A 22,492-nucleotide genomic window follows, 5' to 3' on the forward strand; every position below is an offset into this window, starting at 1 on the left:
ATCGTTATCAGTTAGGACGAGGGCACATTTCCCAGCAAATGGTTCTGTTCGCCACCGTGGCGATCGAATCACTTTTCCTTGTTTTTGGCGCCGAAAGGTATATGGTATATTCTGTTCAAGGGATGTTCGTGGAATACTATTAGGCAATTTAATGATACTATGCGCATAATTTTAATTATTCAAGGATGTATTTCGGCACACGCGTTATGCCTGTACGGCTACAGGAACAAAAATTGTACGTTCTGGAGTCAAACCACCACTAGTGTTGTGATTACAAACTGTATGTGAGGAGGAGGAGAAAAGCGAACGGAGATGCCCCGAGGTTATCCACGCTTAGGGCCCGGATTCCTACTCGGCACTGGGGAAGCGGGTGTTTAGGCGAAGAAAGAGAGGGCAGGCGAAAAGGAGGGGATAGAAGCGGGGCCGCGCACACACTTTAGTCCCTTTGTGGGCACTATAGTCTTTCATCCAAGCGTGCGTCCTTCACGAAACGCTGAAGGGCTTTTGGAGTCAAGGATGTGACGGAAGCCCGTCTGGTCGGGATGCATTTTGATGAAGAAAGAGAAGTACGCCGACCGCAAGTTCATTCAGTTTAAAAGAAAATTAACGTTTCGGCTTCAACACAGAAGCCTTGGTCACAATAAAATCTCGAAGGGGCATAATCGCCTTATATACATTTCACAACGCTGCGCAGGCAACTTGCGTAAATTGGCGGCAGGCTCCCAGCGCTTCCGGGAACGCCGGAAACCTGCCGCCAAACTACGCAAGCTGCCTCCGGAGCATTGTGAAACGTACATAAAGCGATTATGCCCCTTCGAGATTTTATTGCGACCACAGCTTCCGTGTGGAAGCCGAAACGTTAATTTCCTTTTAAACTGGGCGAACTTGTGGTCGGCGTACTTCTCTTTTTTCATCAGAAGGGCTTTTGTTGTCTTCTGCGAAGTTGATTGTAGGGGTCGATGTCGTAGAATAGTCTCTACTTTGAACCGTTGAATGTCCAATCGGGTGAGCTCGGCGGCCATAAAGCGTCTTTCCAATGAATGCTGGGTGCGACAACAAAGCACATGTCCGATTGTCTCTTCAACCTCGCAGGCGTCGCAGTAGTTACAATAGCCTCTGGGACCAACCACCCCTTTACATCGCCTGCCACGATTGCACGTGGTTGGAATAAACAAATTTTTAAACGCCTACCGAAAGCGTTTTACGCCAGTTTCATAGTATGTAGGAGCACCAAACGCATAGCGTCTGCTTAGCATACGTTACGGTGTAGTTCTGTATACATTGCGACCGACTTGGCCAGTGCAGCTCATTTGATTTATTTTACGCAGCCCACAATCGCACACTATCGTGCTAAGGAGTATGTTAAAATATCGGTGTATATTTACCTCAACCCACCGGTTATTTCTAGTTACGATAACCAGTGAGTCCAGGGTACGAATGTAGCATTAAGGCATGCGTAGTACAGCGACAAAATCGTCACGCTTGATTATACGTTGCACCGCAGCAACGTATTATGTAGCAGGGGACCTTCCCAAACCGGTTACTCTACAAAGAAAAATGGACCGCGTAGCTGTGCCGGGGTGTAAGGGAGCAGACACAAACTATTAGAACGAACATACGTGCACACATGTAGCTATGCCATGTTCAATTTGATATCTATGGAACGGTTAGTTATCTGTACAAAAGCAAAACTAATACTAGTAAGCCTATAGACTAAAATTGCAGTCTAGATAAATCTGATAATATTTTATGTTTCGTCATTATACATTAACGCGGATGTGATACCTACGAAACACCGATCTTTATTAACGATAGCTACTAAAACATTTTTTCTTATTGTGATTTTAATGTAGGTAGCTGGTACTCAGGAACTATTGAATAGCTGTGTCTGTTATAAACTTTATTTATTTATTTATTTATTTATTTATTTATTTATTTATTTATTTATTTATTTATTTATTTACAAAAACTCTCGGATAACACGTGTCGTTCGAGGAGTGCTCACTTCGAATCAAAACCCGCAAATTAAAAGCAGTTAAGTGGTACATACGTAATAACAAAACCACGCTCTCAATAATGACAGCAGTTGGACTAACCTCAAGGTGAGGGCTCAAACCAGTCAGAAACTACGGCTCGATACATCCACCAAACCAGAAAGAATATAATAGTAATGGTAGGCCTCGGCAATCTTAACAGTTCCGTTGGTAGAAATGACGGCGAATACAGCGAAAGAATTTTAAAAAGGCACCGACTGTAGAAGCATAAGCTATGACAACCGATATAAATTATTTGCACGTGTAGGTAACCACAATGGTATTAGCGCATGGGAAATGCAGGTCTCTAGTCCCGGCCTTCTTGCACACTATGGCGTTTTTTTTTTTTTCCTGACTCTTTATCCAGAAATTTCAGGGTTCATCGTGAACGGTACCGCTCACAGCGTGCACATTAGCGTGCCTTCGTGCAGTTACACGCGTCACTATTTCGCTCCAGGTCCAAACTCTCCACAAGCGTGAGGGTGCACTTGGGGTCGTATGCCCGCCGAGCCGTGGACAACACGGAAGTGGTCTACAAGGTCGAGGAGGTGTGCGCTCATCCACGCTACAAGCCATCCGGCAGTGCGGTAAGGAGGCGCAGTTACGAACATTTTAGTTCAATGCTCTCACAGAAACAGCAACTTTTCTTCAATAAATAATGGGGGAGGGTTGACGTGACACAGCGTCCGTTGCTATGACGTTTAGGAAGAACTTTACTGGAGATAAAAAACAATTTCGTATTTTTCTCGGGCACTTCTGGGAGCAAATGAAATACTTCGGCTCTAAAACGTTCCCATATGTTACGTAACCGGGGAAATTAGGGAATATTTTATTCAAGATTGCGTTCACAAAATCGCTACGCGTAAATGCGTTCTCTATTCCCTTGTATAGGTCGGTAAGGAGAAAGCTTCTACAAGTTATAACTAAGGAGGCGTTGCGCTTAAACATCTGCTGTAAACGGCTCTCCTTGCTTTTGTCATTGTTTTTTTTATCTTCACCCGCCGTGGTGGCTCAGTGCCTAAGGCGTTGCGCTGCTGATCCCAAGGACGCGGGTTCGATTCCCAGCCGCAGCGGCCCATTTTCTGATGGAGGCGAAAAGCGAAAACGCCCATGTGTTCAAGATTGGAGCGCACGTTAAAGATCCCCAAGTGATGAAAATCACTCCGGAGCCCTCACTACGGCGCGCCGCAGCGCCTGTGTAGCGTCGGCGCGTTAAACCCAACAATCAATCAGATTTTATCTTTTCACGCAAAACATAAGGTGGCGGGGATGCGATTAATTGTGTGGCTGTTGCCTTGCGTGCACCATTGGGTGTACGGGGGCTATATCACGGCGCATGTGCTACCGAGCACGTACCTAAAAAATTTACACCATCTTCCCGCGAGGGGAACCATGGGGTAGATGCGACGCATCGGGGGTTGCCGTTGCGTTTCCGTTATGTTAGCGATGTCAGCGTGTGGATTGCTGTTGTTGTGTATCCTATTTACGCAGCATGTTCACCCCCGATGCGTCGCATATACCCCATGGTTCCCCTGGCGGGAAGATGGTGTAAATTTTTAACCGAGCGCAAGCTGCGCGCTAACGCACAGCTGGCACGGCGACGGGAGCGAGCGCAGCCGAGCGCAAGCTGCGCGCTGACCGCGCTGAAGCACAGATGGCGCTGCAGTGAAAGCGGCGGAGCGCGTAGCTGCCGCGGCGAGGAGAATGGGGGAGGGATGCGGACTACGCCGCGACAACGCGGGACAAGGCGAGTTAAAGAGATGCATTGCATCTAAAAAATTGGCTCTAATCCACGCTGGGAAGGTGTTGGAAAGCAACACTTTAAACGACACCCACAATTGCCCATGCGACGTCCCTTGAATTTACACACATGGCTCTACAAATGAGAGATTCTGCCAGCTGTCACCTGGAATTCGCGTGGGCGGCGTCCCGAACGCAGAAGCGTAGGCTGCGGCCGGGCTACAACTCGGGGCTACAGCACCGCGCGACACAAGCGCAGACCCAGGAACAATTCGGTACCTGAGCTTAATGATTCCCATTTATACTGATTTAAACTAGTTAGTTTAGCAACTTTGAGAATGGCGAGAGAGAGAAAGAGAAAACTTTATTAGGAACAGATGGGTTAATGAGACGGGGTGGCCACCAGGCTGGTGGCGATTGAAGCAGCTCGTTAAACCAAGAGCTCTTGGGTGGTGAAGTCGGAGCTTTCCAGCGCCTCTTAGAATGGCGAGAAAGCTGAGGGAACTTTTATAATTTCCATTTATTAGAACCAGCTGCTACTTTCTCATTTTGTGATACCTCTTAAAACACAACCGAATTGGTATTCACCAATTTAGGAAACGAGTCCCATTCGTGGCAAGCAGTGCGCCACAGGTAGCGTTTCTCTAGCGGCCATATGTCTGTCTGTGGTCTCTACATTTTGTTTTTCCGCCCTGAAAACAAATCCATAACGTATCTTTGCCGTACAACCACTTCATTTCGTCGGGTCCGGGTTACCCAGTAGGGGCTGTCCTACAAGTTGATCCAGCCGTGCGAAGGAAGCGCCAATAGACGCAAAGCTGCGCATAAACAGGCACAAAACAAGTGTCGCTAAAGCAGACGACAAAGCCTTTCCGCCGACGCGTCCGCTGCTGTGAGCAAGGCACCTGAGTGCGCGGAACGCTGGGTAACCATTCGCCGCGCCATCTACTCTGTGCTCCGTGAGTGAAAAGCGCCCTCCCCCTCCCCAGTCGCGTTGGGAGTTTCTTGTACCGCACGCCACGAAGGAACCGTTGGCTGGTAGAGGTAGCAAGCTTTGCTATAAAACCGGAATGCTGACTCCTATCCGCAAGTTAGGGATATCGAGCCCGCACCCCTTTGCTACTCAGGTTAGAGTAATAGCACTCGGCCGCAGTCGACGCTGATAATTTGTCACTGCGGATTTTGTATGCGAGATTTGTGACCTCCTTTAATTTCAAAGCACGACCAACTTGGTCGTGTTTCAAAGTAAGCGAGGCATGATTGCTCATGGTTTGCAGATTTTGGAGCAACAGGGTATGGGACGCTGGAAGTTCTGCATGCCTCTGCAGCTCCAGACGCATGCGCACACACAGATCTACATGACACGTGCTCATTAGGAATGCCGCAAACACTCAAAGCCACTATCTTTCCTCTCTCTCTCTCTCTCTCTCTCTCTCTCTGCTTTTTTTTGGAGAAGGAGTTTATTTGTGGTAGAGAAGTTACACTTCATTAAATCTACAAACGAGGGTCCCAAGCGGGTTGTTGCTTGCGCGACAAGTTGCCTGAAATTGGACAGTTATATTCTATATTGGCGCGTGATACAAAAAACTGAGAACCGACAAAGCATTATTCCTATTATGCTTTTTTGTTATACACAGTTGAGAAGCAGCTCTAAATTGGATGATTGTTTAAGAAAAAAAATACAGCACGCGCTGCGGGTCAGGGGGTATCCTACATTGTTTGAACAGTGAATCTGTTTAGCAGATCATAATTTTTCGTGTCTGCAGTTAAACATAACAAAAATTGCCGAGCGTCCACACGTGAGCGCGGGCGCCGCGGCGACCGTACGACAGTTAACAAAACAGAAAATGCCGAGTGCTGGTGTGCATAGAGTTTCCTACTAATATACACTAGAGGAAAATCTGCCGCCACTGTCTAGGGGAGTCTAAGTTCCCTGTAAAAATACAGGGACCTTAGGGGAGTCGCGCTTCAGCCAGCGTTCCGTCATGTACCGGGCAGGCACGTTCCACTTGTCCTTGACATGGCTCACGAACAGGCTGGAAAGTTGCCTCTGGCTTCAAAAAAGCAACAATATTACTGCACAAGATCACATTTGTTTTGTTATTATAAAATTAAAGCTCCAGAAAGATTTATTTGTCAGGGATTATTTAAAAGCTTCATGCAAGGTGAACATCAAAACAATGTTACCTGTTTTGTTGATTTTGGCTTCGAGATAAACAAGCAGCCGTGCGCCTAACTAATCCAAGTACGCGAGGAACGTCGCCAGCTGCAATGGCGCCGCCCACAGCGGCCCGGGAATGCAGCGACAGATTTCCCTCTAGAATATATTAGTATGAAACTCTATGCTGGTGTGCGTGTGCCTCGCGACGACCGCCCAGCGTCCCCAGCGCACGTTTCTCAAGCCAAGCACACCCACTTAGGGAGGTTGGCCCAAAAAAACTCCCCCCACCTCCCCGAAGGGGATCGTGCGGAAATGCGAATGCATTGGGTGCACCGATGAGTGCGCTGCGGCAAGCATTCACGGAGAGAGGCGCGCGCTCCACTGCATTTATATATATTTTTCCGAGTGCAGCGAGCGGAGAGAGGGTACGCGGAGAGGAGAGAGAGACCCGCGCAACACGCCCGCCACGCGCGCGAGCTCTCTCCGCCGAGCTCCGCGATGCCAGCGCCCTCACACGCCCGAGCGCGCTCCTCCTCTCCACTACTCCGCCCGAGCTCCGCGATGCGAGCGCCCTCACACGCCGAGCTCCGCGATGCGAGCGCCCTCACACGCCGAGCGCGCTCCTCCTCTCCCCTTGCCCTCCGCTACTCCCGCCCGAACTACCACATGCTCCGGTTGCTAGGCGCGCCACAGCTGTTGCTAAGCGCACGCCGGCCAACGCACGACAACCCCCGACTAAGAAATGCATTCGCATTTAAAAATAACCATAGCGTTTGCTGTAATCCCGGCGACAGGTGCTCGGAACGAGAAAGACTCCAACGTTCGCCGTAATATTGGCAACACTTGGTCGTAACGAGAAAGACAAGTAATAGCGTACGCCCCTCCAGGGAATGTCCAGTGATAATCACTTCCAAAAAAATGAAGGAAGCTGAAAGTTACAGCAACAGTGATGGAGTAAGGGTCGTGGCGGCCGTCAAAAAGGAGTAAATCAGCGTCAATCATGGACTTAAACCTTCGTGATGGTCGTGAAGGTTTCGTTCAGCTTCGCTACCTTTAAGTCTTACGCGTTAGTGTGAGCTTCCTTCATTTTTTCTTCTGTTCTCTCTAAGTTTATGCTGCCTCCCTTCCATATATGCACCAACCTGCACAGACGAAGGTCGTTTTATACCCAACTTAACCACCTAGATATTATTGTACAGCTGCCTCTACTTCATCTTGTGCGTGCTTAATTATATTTCATCTGTGTTCTTTCGTCAAACAGCTCAAGAACACCGACATAGCCATCCTCAAGCTTCAAAAGAGCGTCGAGTTCGCGCCTACAATATCCCCCGTCTGCCTTCCCGAACACAATGAGGAACTGCCAGCGGAATCCCTCCTCTATGTCACCGGCTGGGGCTCTACAGACGGTAAGGCAAGCTTCGGTATCGATGACCAAGATAAAATAGCGGCATACAGAAGAATTTGTACACGAGGCAAAATAAAAACATTCGAGCTTCTGAAAATCCGGGAACCCATATTCGCGTCCTAATTTCGAGCACATCTTTTTTCTTCTTCGATTATTATAATGCTTCGGTTTGGGAGAAAGCGCGAAAGTGTTTCAAGTTTGCGAAGGCAACTCTTGGCTTAAATGGACGGACAACCGATTTTTGTCGACTATATTTTCTCTGTCAGAAAAGAAAGGGCAGCAATTAAAACACTTCAACCTCAAACGATTTTGCTGATAGCACCCTATAACTTTTGAAATCAGATTTTTTAGACCTACCAGCCATACCTGTCCGGCCAAAAGGAATACTGGCAACTACGGCAATGAGCCGTGCGGCAACATACTTTTAACTGGACGCGAAAGAGGTGTTTAAAAACTTGTCCCCGACTAAAACAACAATAAGGTGCAACCTTTCCTATTCCATCATGCGGTTTTTGCATCACGCGTTGCAATCGCCGGCATTGTTTGGACACGTAACCGACGTGGCGTAGTACCACGTTTACACACTACGTGTCGCCACCTTTCAGACTTCAGAAATTTCACCGCAAAATTAAAATTGTTTCCGCCTGTTTATTTAGAAATCCCTTGCGCTTACCCTAATATTTAAAACGCTGGCTTTCATATGAGCTGGAGTACATGTCCTCGACAAAAATCGGTTGTCTGTCCCTTTAAAGACTAGCCCTATAGCATGCGCGAAGAAAGTATGACATTACTTCCCGCCCTCAACCAATGGGAGACTTCATTGTCCTGCCATGGGATGCGCACTTCGGACATTTTATCATGTAACATAGGGCGCCATGATTTAGCTAAGTGGGACGAGCATATGTATAACTCACTTATACCCCGTCTCATGCGTTACATACAAACATACACGCACACACATGTCCCCTGCCTTCTGATTTGTAGGTTTTACATGTGACGCTTTTCCATTTTCCACGAATTATTGGGCGTGATAAAGATTCTAATGCTTCCCTATCGAAGATCGTTTGGGGACTTCTGTTTTATGCTTTCAAATACTTAACATAGAAAGTCCAAGCCAGCTTATCAGGTGTAGCCAGAAGAGGCAGTTTCAACATTGTTAGAACCAGCGGTAACATCCCCGGCGCTAACATTCTTCGGAAACATTTTCTGCTGGTCGTTGTTTCCTATGCTGTAATTAGCACTGACGCTATCAGCCAAAACGACAGTCACCAGCAGTGATGTCTGTAGCTGCATGGGAAACTAATATTGCACGTGACTTTGTAGCAGCAAAGATCGAAGATCGCTAAGACAACATGCGCGTGAATAAACTTTTGCTGCAATACGAGGCAGCCAAGACGACGACTATGAAGAAGCGTTACACGTAACCCGTCATCATCGTGAAATCACGTGCGAATGCCTTGCTCTCACTTCTCGAGCGCTTTTCGGGCGAGACCGCGCTAAGTAAACCCTCACGTCACCCCCCAACATGCACCTGCTGCCCGCGTCAATATATACTACCCAGCTGAACGGCAGCGCAGGAGTTCTCGCAATGGATCAATGAATATTTGGCCCACTTCTACAACACGGTAAATTAGGTCTTCAATTTCATTGCGTTTGCCGGTTACGCTGCATCTATTATTCGATGCTCTTGTGAATGTGTATGAACGGAACACCCATGGTATTTGATTTCAACGGAGCCTCTCAATCATTGACAAAAGAATACGTATGAATTTTATCCGGGCACTTATTTTGTTAGAAGCAACTCCACCAGCCATCACCGCATTGAATTCAGGGGGCAGTGTGTAGTGCATTTTGGCGTAGTCGCGAATCCTCGCAACAAAATACCCGAAGCCCCATCTGGTAATTTGGTAAATCGTAAAACGGGAGGCTACATCCTGCCTGGCGTATCAATGTGTAAGGCACCAATTATACATCATTAGAGACATTCTAAAACGACAGGTCTTTATTGTGTATTGCCTCCGCCTTGCTATCGATGCAAGGTGACACCTTCATAAATACCACATCAGGTGCGAGTTTAAAAGCAGTAGAACGCAATCGTGGCTGTAACATTCCCAACTCAATCACGCGTCCCTTGCTGCAAGCTGTTCTGTGAAAACCATGGACGTTTTTATTGGTTGTCCTATCAACGAAGCCTCCAAAGCCACGATGTCCTGTTAGGCATCTCCGCCTGCGCGAGCCAAGTTCAAGAACGAACTTACACCACACTGAAACGTTACAATGGATAGCCTACAAGGAGTCCCTGTCGTAGACAAAAATCGTTTGCGAAGTATGAGGCACCTGATGAGAATTCTGTTATATTTTCACTCGTAAAAAGGGTTATCGGCCATGTTAGGGCGGCCTTTTAGCCTTTGCTAAAGACACAGCACCGAGATGGTGCACTTTCAATACAGTGCAGGTGTTCGAATTTTGACATAACTGAGCCAACCAACGTCGATAGGCTGCGGCAGCTACACCTGTACATCTGGAACAGCGTCACTCGGTCTATAAAACAGGCGGGGAAGAATTGCCTGACTAGAAATGTCTGTGCATTTAAGCGATGATTGAAACTGGTGCCGCACGAACTGTCGGGGAGTTCAATATTCAGTGGAAACGTGCATTTACTGCAGGCAATAAATAACTGGTGTGTTCATTTCCCGCACAGCCGGCAGGGTGATCCAGAAGTCGCACGAACTGAAGCAAGCGCTAACTAAAGAACTGCCTCGAGCCAACTGCTCCTCTGCCATCCCTGAGGTCATGTGTGGAAGCCACGAATACGGATCCTCCTGCTTTGTAAGTTTGCCGGCTCATTTCTATCTGCACTTTGTTGTTTCTGTTGTAGATAGATAGCATGAGTAAAGGTGAAGCATCTTCCGGGTCATTTCGAACAAAAAGATTATTTCTCAGACTACCTAAAGGCGAAAATTTCAGTCTCCCGGTCACTACATCCAGCCACTTGCGCGCTCCAGAAATACAAGCAATACAATGCTCGAACAGGATGTATATATCAATAAGACCGTTCAAAACTACTTAAACTGCTTCCATAACTAATACACCTCCCCATCATTCAGCGAGAAGAATACTTCTGGCATGATTGAAGCAAAAAGTAAGGTGCACAACTGAGAGTACCAGCGTCCTTTTAATTAGGAATACACATTAAGTTACATTTCACTATATCAAATGGAGAAAAGAGCGTGGGAAAGAAAGGTGACATCTGGATGATAATGAAAAAAACTTAAGTGAATTTTGCAAGCTTGTTAGCGTCACAAAAATACCACCATTCTATTCACGGTGCGAAGAGCTAAACGGGAGAAGATGCGAATGTGTGTGTGTGTGTGTGTGTGGGGGGGGGGGGGGGGGGGGGGGGGGGGATCGACGAGAAAATGTCATATGGCAGGGGCAGCCCAAGACTATCGTTTTTCGACGAAATTTTCAACAAAGCAAGGAGATACGCGGGTATTTTTTGTATGCTTCGAACCATAACATATCGAGCGAGAAAACACACAGACGCATTCTTAAGGCGTAAAGCTTTTTTTATTTGAAAAAATACTGTGGAGTACATTTCTGGATAACAGCGACATCCAGAACAGGCTATTTGTGGTTAATGTCAGCTTAAGAACCACAAGACGTGGAGCGCGCATGTGATGGGAGGAAATCGTTTGAATAATTCTTCTCACTTATCAAGTGCAGCTTTTTTCCCATCGAAACAGTATTTTTCCCAACAAAGTACACGCTTTAACAGTGAAATATACTCGATGGGTGCTCACATACAGGGAACAACTAGAAACCATCTAGAACCAACTAGAAACCATTACCATCTTTTTTTGTGGTCCATGGCATTTTATGACACTTGCAGGGTCACCGAAGGTCATCATACATAGAACCGTTTCATGTCTCGAGCCCTCATCATACCTGGAGCCAAATGGCGTAGCTGTGGTCGATGTTCAGGAAAGCTACTTTCATATCTTGAAGTATAAGGTGGACTCCTTGTTGGTCCACCGGATCTGTGTTTGAGCGTTAACAATGCGACAATAACAATGGTCTTAGAAACAAAAAAATCTCCACAGTGAATACCGGCAGCCGGCGGAGACTGTAATCAGGATTTATCTCTTTTTTTTTTCTTATTATATATAGTAATTCATAAAACCCGCAATGTATTGGGATCGTTCGTTCAGATTGTTACTTTGGGTTTAGCACTAATTTGTCTGGTGCTAAATTATTGTTTTCGTGTAACCACCCATTCCCATCCAGCGAAATTCGCCGCTGTTTTGCATCCCGAGACACTTTTTAATGAGCTCGCATTAATATACCAAGCTTGCTAAGTAACACCTGAGTATACACCTAGCATTTGTTGTTAGCTTAAAGGTGTTAACAGAAATAAGCGATGCTTTCAGGTTAATGGTTTTGCCCATAAACGTAGCCGAAATTAACTGCTCGTATAACTTCTTGAATATAGTAAGGACACCCCACATCTTCAAGACAGAGTTGTTGCTCCCGGAGGGGGGAGGGGTGAGGGGAATTAAGGGTCGGTTCAGCTAGAAAAATGGAACCTCAGAATCCAGAGATCTCAAAATGGCATCTAGAATACGACTGAATTCCTCAGTCAGACATAACGTGATCAATGTAGAATATGTTTCATAAGAGCAAACCAATACATTTGTCATGAAAAAACGGTTTGTTTACATCGTATGGCTAAAAATAGCCACGTGCCGCGCGCCGCCACATAACTTGGCAGAGACGGCAATCAAATCCATCAAAGACAAGGAAGAAGGCGCAGGTTTAACGGGCACCGGTTTATTGCGACCTTCGAGCATGTGAATGTAGCGTAATTCGGTCAATAAAGATGTCACGAGCCTCGCTACCCGTCGCTTCGATGTCGTCGTAATCCCAAACACCTTATATTTGGTAACACTTACCCACTACTCAACAACGTCGCCACATGAAGCGCGGTTCCCGAGGTACTTTAAATATGAACGAAAGGGTGCCAAGAGGAGAATTGAACTGCCAAACAGGCGAGCGCCCCTGGTGCCGTAGTGCCTGCTTCCAAAAGGTTTCGAGGGGGTAAACAAGATTAAAACGATCGCTTGCCCTTTATGGCGCCCCACCCCCCAGGAGAATTCATCGTGCTTTCGCATTCAAAGCGGTTAAGCAGACTCAAATGCTCTGTGGAATTTTTACTTGGAGAGAGAGAGAGAGAGAGAGAGAGAGAGAGAGATAGCCTTTATTACTTGGACTGACCATGCCTTTAAAGAAATAAAATCTTTAAACCTCCCCTTTAAGAAAAATACACATTAGGACAAAATACAAGTTTGGGTAATTAAAACGACTTTTGTTTAGATAAAAATGATACTAATTTTATCGCCAACTTCAAAGACATAATGAAGATATTACGGAAAACGTATGAACGAGCGGCTAATACCTAGTAACTTCCAGGCGATTTCTCGATGGCGCCACAGAATCTCGTTTGTGCTACTGCCGCAGCCAGCGCAAGCCGTGGCCAAGAAACATGACTGGGCGAATGCAGTGGAGCCTCTGGTGCCATTTAATCGCGTCACTTGAATGATAACGCACAGTTAACACTCTGATAACGGACTGTCAGCACTGGTTTTTAGTGCTGACTTATATTACGTTACCCCTACTCCTTATATGCCACTGCAGCTCGAAATTTTAGTCCTGTAATATTTAGTGTGTTTGTAAAGACGATGGTCTTCCTTAGACATTTCAGCCCAGAAATTTTGGTCTGTCTATATGTCTGTCTGTCTTCCTGTCCGTCTGTCTGTCTGTCACTTGATTCGGTCACCCGGCCAAAGTGAAACAAAAGCTGTTGGATAGTCCTATACACCCACAGCCAAAAATAAACGTCTAAGTCTGGTGTCAATTTGTTCATAGTCGCCAACATTTTTGAACAAGAACAAGACATTACGCAAGTATAAGACAAAAAAAAACAATAAATAAGCGATATTTAGTGTTCCTTTATACAAATTCATAAATGCATGTTTTTTGCGAAATGAATTACTACATCCACGGCAGAAAACAAATTCCCTCCGTCGCCTGCAGTCACCCGCGCCACTATAGCTTCTCACGGCATTCTAAGAAATGAAGCGGGAACAGCCACGAAAGGTTCCACTAAATAGGTTACACGTTCTGCTCGGAACCCACGTGGAGTCGGAAAACGCGGTTCTATAAACGTAAAACTAGGGCGCTTCGATTCACGCGCGTCTCCGCCATACAGCGGCGCTGGCATCGAGGCACCCGGCCTGGAGCAATGGAACACGGTAAATTTAAATTGACTTGAGCAAACCTTCACCGTGTTTATTTTGGGAGCAGCACGACGGAAGAGGAACAGCATGAAAGGTGAAGGGGAAAGCGAAGGGAGGCATTTACTTGGCAATTGTCGACAAAGTCTTTTGTCAATGTTTGCAACGAACGGAGCACATACGCGACCAATTTTTTGTTAAAAAAACGTCTTTCGTGGCTGGAATAGAACAGAGTAAGTTAGCAAAGATTTGTTGTTTCAAATTGAGCGAACTTTTATTTTTGTCTTCTTGGCCCCTCTACCAAAACCTGCGTTGAAATCTATGTTTGCCACATCACTTCTCCACCACCCTTACGCGATTCCTCTGAAAGTTCGGTTTCGACGTTATCATAGCAACTTCACTGATGAGATAACGCAGTTTCTTTTTTTTTTCTTTCCCTCAAGGGTGACAGTGGTGGCCCAGTAGTGCATCTGAGAAATGGCACGTGGACCTTGTTCGGCCTCGTGAGTGGTGGTCCGTGGGTGTGCGGAGACGCTGACGAGTACCCCCTCTTCTTCGCCAAGGTTTCCCACTTTATGGACAACTTTATTCTGCCTTACATGGACCCGAAAACGCCCAGGAAAGAAATTCGCAAGATCTGCAAACTCACGTAACGACCAAGGAAGAAAAGCCGCCTGAGCAGTGATTTTTTTTTCCTTCAATAAACTACACCTACATACGTTAGTGCTGAACTCAGTCACTTTTCGTGTGTGTTCTCTTTTTAAACTTGCATTCCGAAGCGCAGAACCCTCGAACTTTTTTTTTTTAAATCTTTGCGTCACAAAGCTCACAAATCTTCGTCAAACTCGTGTTCCGTATCTTTGAGTTACAAATAAAAGCATAAAAACCATTTTTATCATTAACAGACGCGTCCAGAATGTGCTCGCCGCAACTTACGATGCGCAAAAATTTATACTTGGCTAAATTACTTGGCTAAATTAATGAAAACAGTGTCGGTGCGACAATTTCTCCAATGATTCCCGAGGTGCTTGTTCCTATTGTAAAATATTGTCATGCCATGACTTAAAACACCCCTTTTTAACGCAGTTTGCCTTCTTCCTTTTCGTCCTAAACATGCGGACTCAACTTAAATGGGCTAACCACAAGGGCTACCATTATCTAAGCAGCTTGAAGTTACTTAACCGTTACCACCTAATTACAAACAAACGTATTCTTCGCAAACAAAGCCTTGTCCAGTGCCTGGCGACTATAGTGGCCAAACCTTCGTAATCGTAGGCCAAGTCTAAAAAAACACAGAGCCGAAGTACCTTTAGCTCACCGCTGAAGGCACTGGCTGTGAAACCATGGGATTTTGCGGATGTTCTGGAATGTTTCGTCTGAGCCTCAAATTCGGCCGAATACGGGTACTTGCACGGACGTTCTTTGGCGTTGACAATCCCATCCGCCACAAACGCATCATAGGACATTATGAGTGCGAGAGGATTAAATTGCCCATTAGCCGAAAAAGCCGGCATCCAGAGTCTGTAGCAGCGAAACGGGCATCAAACCACCCATTGGCTGCAACGCGTAGCATATACTCTTTCCGGATATTTTCCTGCCATTAAGACTAACGTTACCCTTTGAGGCCTGACAACGTTAACAGAAACCCGCAGCTTGACGCAGGAGTTTAACGCGACTTGCAACATAATTGCTCTGAATGTTAAAACTACCTAACATAAGGCCAAAAATGCGATAGCACATGCCTGCAGAGGTGTATTGCCCAACATTAAACCCACCCACCCCCCTCTTCACCGCGATTCGTCGTTTCGTGCGAGTCTCAATACTCGCACAGCATTACACGTTCGTAAAGCAGCACATACCGTCCTCACTCAGCGGCACAACAGTCACCAGCAAACTAGTCCGCTAAACACGGTAGTATGCAGCACCGTTGTAAATACCGAAACATCTGCATTGTCGGCATCCTGAAAATTGGCCAAAGTGGCCGTCCACGAAAGTACACGGCAGATACACCACAGAAAGACTCGAAAACACTATTCATAGGGCGAAACGGCAAGAAACAGTCAGCGGCGCTCGATTGGACATTAGTGATTTCGCATTCACAACTCATTACAGGCGCCTAACTCATAACTCTTAACACAAAAAAGGCGCCCATGGTGTTCTCCTGTTAAGCTTTCTTGTCGATATTTGCTTTCATTACGTCCGCAATAGATCAGGCATATCTTAATTAGGCCCGGGTCCAATCTCATCGAACTGAATTTCTCCTTTCTTTGTTTAATAAAGTGCGCAATTATTTCCTTGTAAGAAAGATTTTAAAACCTGCATTATAGAAAGTTCACCATGTTTCTATAATCTACACATCATAGTTGCGGAGGTTGCATAGTTGCCTTTGGCATGGGAGTGACTGAAAAATGCAAGAATGTTTTTCTCGTCATACCGGAGCATACACTAAGACCTAGGCCACATAACAGGTTCTTGTCATTTAATAAGCTATGTGAAGGCATTCATCTCCTTGGCGTAACACCTGGCGCGACAAGTGAAGTATCCCAAATGCAGTAAATGCAACTCTTCTTCGAGTGCTTTTATATCTCACTTGCAATGCAAATCCCGCAATAGTGGGCACGTGCCGACAAGCACCACTCAACAGAGCTCTTAATGGGGTTAGGTTGATTTCCCCGATCCGCAGTTCTTGGTATATTTTGCGCAATGTGTCTAGCGGCATTCGCCTGGAAGTTTTTTTTTATTATTTTTTTTAATCGTCATTGCAGCCAAAGACCGCAGAGACTAAAGGTATGCATTAGATATGGTGCGCGCAGATGACGTGTGGCTTGCGGCATCCTACTTATTCAGGGGCACTGCCTTTCTGGCCACGCCAGAGCAGCTTCACCAAGAATCCTCAACCTCCCGTCGGGGCCACATTTACACCGGCTGAGCACAACAATGCCCCTTACCATTTCGTAACGGTTAAGAGTGCGAAATAAGTAAATATATATAAATAAAACAAATAAAAATAAATTTTGTGATTAATTAATGCTTTTGCGTTTTTAAAGCTTATTCACATCTGTCAACACCATAAGAAAGAGAACTCGTATTGGTTTACCAGGTTTCCCGATGTGCACACCTCTAGAAATATATTTACGCACGGTGTTCTCCTGTCTTTTCCGCGTAAGTACACAGGTGCCCTCAAAGGTCTGCGTTGTGCCATCATTCATCCTAGCAATCTTTTTTCACCCGTTATCTCCCTCCCAGTTCACGGTTATATGTAAAAGACGCGGTTCTTTCGTTAGCGTTTACCAAAAATACTGCTTGATGGGATGCCTTTATACACTGTAAGAATTATTTTCTTGTATTTATGAAGCAAGAAGTTGTTGACGAAGAACCTCTCACAAAGGGGATCGTAGATACGCGATCGTGACGTTCCGCTGTAGCTTGTGATACGTACTTCTTTGTAGCATTAGGTGTCATCACGTGGAGACTTGCCGTGCCATTTCAACACCGGAGCTGTTTAGGTCGTCGCCCCGAAAACCTCGAAGGGTGAGCGAAAGTGTCGATGAGGCAAGGAGAACACGAGCAAGTGTTGGAAGTGCGCGCCTCAAGGGAGAAATGTGGTTAGGGAGGTCCCGGGAATCGAACCCTTCACGTCGGAAAACCGGCAATTAACCACTGGATCACCCCAAAGGTCCCAGGAGTACGGTTTTAGCAGCTGCGCAGAACAATAACATGTGTAGTCAATTGTAATGGGGAACAAATGCTTCCCGTAGTCGGAATCGAACCTGCAGGGTTCCCGCGTTCGGAAACCGGCGTCTATCCGAATGAGCTATCATCGCATTCCGGACGCACAGCATTTCCTTCGAGTTTGTAGCGCGGGCGTTGGATTTGAAGTTGGCCGCGGGTTCCAGCGCGTGCTAACGCGGTCCACCTTGGCAAAGACGTGAAAGCCTGCAAGACAAACGATCCGGGCCTGCCAGTCATTAAGAACTTTCACCGGCAAGATCGCCAATCCATGTGAGGCGTAACAGCTGGGTTTCCGAAGGAGGGAGAGGGACCACAGCTCTGCTGCTTCTCCAGTCTTTCACTACATGCGCAAGCTGCGCCAGTGTTGTTTATAAGACGTTCACCAGAAGTGAAATATGTCCTTGACTAATTATTTGTGTGTGTGCGTGCATGTGTTGTGAAACAGCCTCCTGGCAATAATTTGCTGCTGAGCTAGTTGGTTCCTAGTATTGGCAATTAGTATTCTCAACTTTTGTTACAGATGACTTAGATTTTTGTGCGGGTGTGTTTTTGTTCTGTACACATCACAAAACGTGCTACGCATGCTCGGCTGGCGGTGCATAATCGAAAATGTGGCTCCCAAAAAATCAGTGTAGCAGCTTCCCTCATAATTTGCTGCTGAGCTAGTTGGTTGCTAGCATTGGCAATTAGTATTCTCAACTTTTGTTACAGATGGCTTAGATTTTTGTGCGTGTGTGTTTTTGTCTTGTACACGTCACAGAACGTGCTACGCATGCTCGGCTCGCGGTGTATAATCCAAGATGTGGGTCCTAAAAAAATCAGTGTACCGGCTTCCGTCCCGTCTGTCTATCTGTCTCGCATTGTCTGTTATGCGCTAACTTTCGTTGCCGAAAGCTTCATGGTATTTTAATTCTCGCAGCCACGTGTTTCTGTGCCGTTGAGCCCGCACCTGTGGTAGTTGTGTCGAAAACTTTGCTACTCTAACCTTACTATGACCACTTTTTTGCCTCCTAATCCAGGAGATTTGTAAGGGAGCATTGTCTACCAGTTTAATTTATGTTGCGGCACTGCTGGGTTCTATCACATGCCAGTCATGCGTTCGTGCAAATTGTTAACTCGGTTCTTAGTCACATTGGTTTTGAGCCAGCTGTTTGCAAATGTGGACCGCACAGTGGCTCTGACGCCAGAGCCAACCTTGTGCAACCATCTTTAAACCATCAGCGCCTGTCCTGTCATTTCTGTTCTCCGTGTTTTTCGTTGCGCCTCAAACAATGGGATCTTGTTCCGCGACTTGGGTGCTTTAACACTTAATTGCTGTTGTAGCTGCCGAAAAAGCTCATCTTCACGATTTCAAGGCCGTTTCGGGCAGGTTTTTTATCACTGGCATCGCGTTTCAAACTGCAAATTTACACCGAAAAACCATAAGGTATGCTTTGCCACAGGGCAGCTTTAGTAGCGCTTTTTGTTGCATTCTGAGCGCTCGTGGGCGAGGCTGTCCGCAGCAACCAGGAATTTTTTGTGTCAATAATTCCCCTCGTCTTTCACTTCAATACTTGACTTGACAATTTTCTAGCATAGGTCGTATTTCTCCGCAAACTGTAGCTTCACGTCTGCGGAAGCAAAATTCTCCATCAATAACGTTACGTAAAGGTGCAATAGCAGTTGTTTTGTTTCACAGGCTCATGTTCCCATTTCCTTCTTGTTGACTAGAGGCGTCTTTCATAAATTCGTTTCCCATGTTATCGCATGCTGCAATGAATCTTGCATTTCCGTAAAATACTTTTTTATTGCTTCCGCGACGGCAAATACGGTGTCTTTCAAGATTTCTGGGTCCCGTTCCTGCAGTGAAGTCACGCAGCGCAGTAGAGCTTCTCGTTTTTTGGGCACTCTCGCAGCGCGGAAGCCACAAATTCAGTGCTTCTTTCCCTAAATGGTACGAAGCCAGTTTTTCATGAGATCGAGTACAGTAACGCAACTTCACATAGTCGTGAGTGGCCGCGAAACTTAATCAACGACTGCTTCGTGACTTCAATTATTGACAATCAAAATTTATGTTTGATTCACTGTGTCGCGAAGCAGTTCGTTTTCAAAAACGGGCAGTGCAATAAAACAGATATGGTGGGTACTAGGCGATTCTTCTCTGTCACTGAGCTATAGCTCTAATTAGTTCTGTAAAATGCTGTGTTTGACACATTTTACCGCTCATTGTTTTGTTTGAAGGGTAGCAGCTGTCGCGACTCATGCTAAGTAAGCCTCTGTCTTTCCAGTTGTTTACAGACCGAAATGATGCGCTGGCCACGGAGTAAAGTTTCTACATGTCTCGTCTGGAGCTCTGGTAGAAAAAAAGGCTGCGGGTTGCTGGCAATTCCGTACCTAACTAAAAGGAAGAGCTCCTGTGTCATCTGAGTTTTTCCACGTAGACGAAGGGCGCGAAGCGCAGAGCATCTTGTGGCCCCGACAAGGTGTTCTAGGGCTAAACAGCCACCCTTTAGCGCCAACATACACCAGATTCCACTACCGCCGCAGAGTTAGCCGAAAGTGTTCGCCCAATGACGTGAAATTAAATTCATGGTTTAGCACTATGCGCCACACTCTATGGGTAGGGCGGAATTTTATAACGCTTTCAACTTCTGGGAGAATTTGTCAAGAGCGGCACGGCTTCTGTTTGTAAATTTTTAGGGACACGCGGGGAAGTTGACGTTGCGGAGAAACTTTTTCCTCAGAATCGCTCCGGACAAGCTGTATGTCTAACCATCTTGTTCCGGTCCTCAAACAAGGCAAGTCTCCGCTGGACCTTCCGTCATATCGCCCTATAGCCGTGGCTATCTGCATAGGAAAATTAATCGAAAGAATTGTGTTGGTCCACCTGGAGTGGCATCTTGATAACCACGATTTTTACCGAAACGCTATGGCTGGATTCCAAAGCCACAGCCGTTCTTCCATCGACAGTGTTACTGACTTTGTGACACCGATGAAGCTCGAGAAATGGCTCATACGTCTATCTGCAGCGCTATTTCTCGATATAAAACAGGCGTACGACAACGCACTACGCGACGCTGTTCTGAAAAGCCCACAATATGCGGGCGTGGGGGGCCAAATACAGTAATACCTCGTTAAGTCGAACTCGGATATCTCAAAAAATCGGCTAAGTCAAAATTTTCCGCGGCACCGAACCATTTCCTATACGTCCTATGTATTTGGTGCCCTTTATTTCGAAGTATTTTTGGTTCAAACTGCGGATGTCTCGAAATCTTGACAGAGGGGAACGAAAATTTCGCCGCCGCATACAATTTCACAAGATTCGCACGATGCTGCCGCGCATAAGCCCCTCGATTTCTTTCTCGTTTAGCCGCGACTATCACAAAGCCGATGTTTTCCTTAGACGTGAAGTCTGAGCCTAGAGGCATATCGACTGCGTGGCGCGTCATGTGACGGTAGAGACATGCGCAGAGGTACAGCAGGATGTGCGCGTGACAAGAGAACTTACGGACGCCGAAATCGTTGAAATATCCAGAAAAGGACGGCGAAGACGGGGGCGATGTTGACGAACCTACGTGATAGGTGCCGACATATGCCGAAACGGGGAATTTGCTGCGCTTGCTGCGAAATAAGGTTGAGTGCAGCGGCGGGGAAGATCGGCTAATGCAATGCGTCAACTCCGTCCAGCAGCTAGAGGATTTCTTATACGCCCGACTGCGGCCGCAAAGCAGACCAGCTTTACGCAGTTCTTTTTCGCTAAGTAAAATTGCAGTGCTACAAAACCTAGCCCGTGAACGTCTCCTGTATGTTTTTTTTTTCTTTAAAACCTTTATGAAAAGCAAGACTGAAAGCTGATGTTTAATATCTGCTAAGTAGTAGTGCCTTTTGTGCAAAGAACTCGATATTTCATGGCAATTCACGCAACTTTGCTTATCTCGAACATCCGCTTATCTCGAAATATTTCACGGTTTTTACTACTTCGAGTTAACAAGGTATTACTGTATACAGATGGATTCAAATTTTTCTATCTAGATGATAATTTTTTTGCTGAGACCACCACCGGCATAACATCGCGGCACTACGCAGCACTTCCCACAAGAAAGTGTCCTTATTCCAACACTGCTCCATTTCACGTCGATCGGATGCAAAGAAGCTATACCAACCACTGTACATGTCCCCATATAAGCTGACGACATCGCCATCTGGGCATCAGGGGTTTCACGTCCTCAGGTTCGGGCGCTCCTTTAGAAGGCTGCGACCCGACGATGCGCATTTCTGCGTCAACAAGGCCTCAAGACAGCATTAGGTAAGTGTGCAGTTGTGGCATTTACTCGGAAAGCAGTGTCGCAATAGGGGATCTCTTTAAACGGACACCCTATTTATTACGCAAAGAGTCACCGCTTTCTCAGAATAACCATCGATCGGGACTGATTATGGACTGCACAAATCTCATCCATGAAAAAACGGTTCACTGGAATTGTTCAGCTTTTAAAGTTTCTGTCCGGAAAGACGTGACGCGTTTCTATACCATCGATATTGCAATGGGCTATTTCCCGGTGTTCTGCGTTACACCCTCCCTCATGAAAATGGATTTTTAGTTTTAATAAATTTTGTATTGAGATTCTATAGAGTTAATAAAAAGTCAATTAGAACTCATACTTTAGGGACTGAAGTCATAAGAAAGTCAATAAACCTTTTATTGCACAAACTCAGCCAATATTTTGTTGCCTTCAAGGGATTGAGTTTTAGTATACTTCATACTGCGTTTCTATAGAGTGAGCCAAAACTCCCATCTGATAAGCTGCGGCGAATAGAAAATCAATAAACTATTTATTGCAGAAACGCAACAAGCGTTTTATAGCCTTTAGTATTGGCCTCGAGGACATACCATGGCGCCACCTACGATTGACGTCACTTCTAGGACGCCGGGTTATGTTGTCCTCTGCTAGAACACATTTCCTGTGTTTATTCGGTCGCGTGTTTTTTGTGGCACTGTGTGTCCCCGCTTTGGTTTGATGCAAACTACAGAAAAAAGTTGTCTACAGACCGAATAATCCGGAAAAGCAATCAGCAACTCGCTTGTTCCCAGCGACACCGCCGAGTCTATAGTTGCTACCATCGCCACCGACAAATCGTACGCAGCCAGCTA

General features: G+C 46.1%; 1 protein-coding gene across 1 annotated transcript in view; it reads left to right on the forward strand.

Moving 5' to 3' along the window:
• LOC144166171 (chymotrypsinogen B-like) overlaps positions 1–14,357 on the forward strand; it is a 43,134-nt gene extending 28,777 nt beyond the window's left edge. Inside the window, exons 3-6 of the mRNA XM_077695772.1 lie at positions 2,491–2,620; positions 7,196–7,340; positions 10,041–10,168; positions 14,076–14,357. Coding sequence (XP_077551898.1) covers positions 2,491–2,620; positions 7,196–7,340; positions 10,041–10,168; positions 14,076–14,285 — 613 coding nt within the window. The 3' untranslated portion in view covers positions 14,286–14,357. The remainder of the gene's footprint in view (positions 1–2,490; positions 2,621–7,195; positions 7,341–10,040; positions 10,169–14,075) is intronic.
• The last annotated feature ends 8,135 nt before the right edge of the window (positions 14,358–22,492 follow it).

This window comes from Haemaphysalis longicornis, unplaced genomic scaffold, assembly GCF_048455015.1.
Source record: "Haemaphysalis longicornis isolate Haplotype H1 unplaced genomic scaffold, Haemaphysalis longicornis Haplotype H1 scaffold_16, whole genome shotgun sequence".
Classification (NCBI taxonomy): domain Eukaryota; kingdom Metazoa; phylum Arthropoda; class Arachnida; order Ixodida; family Ixodidae; genus Haemaphysalis; species Haemaphysalis longicornis.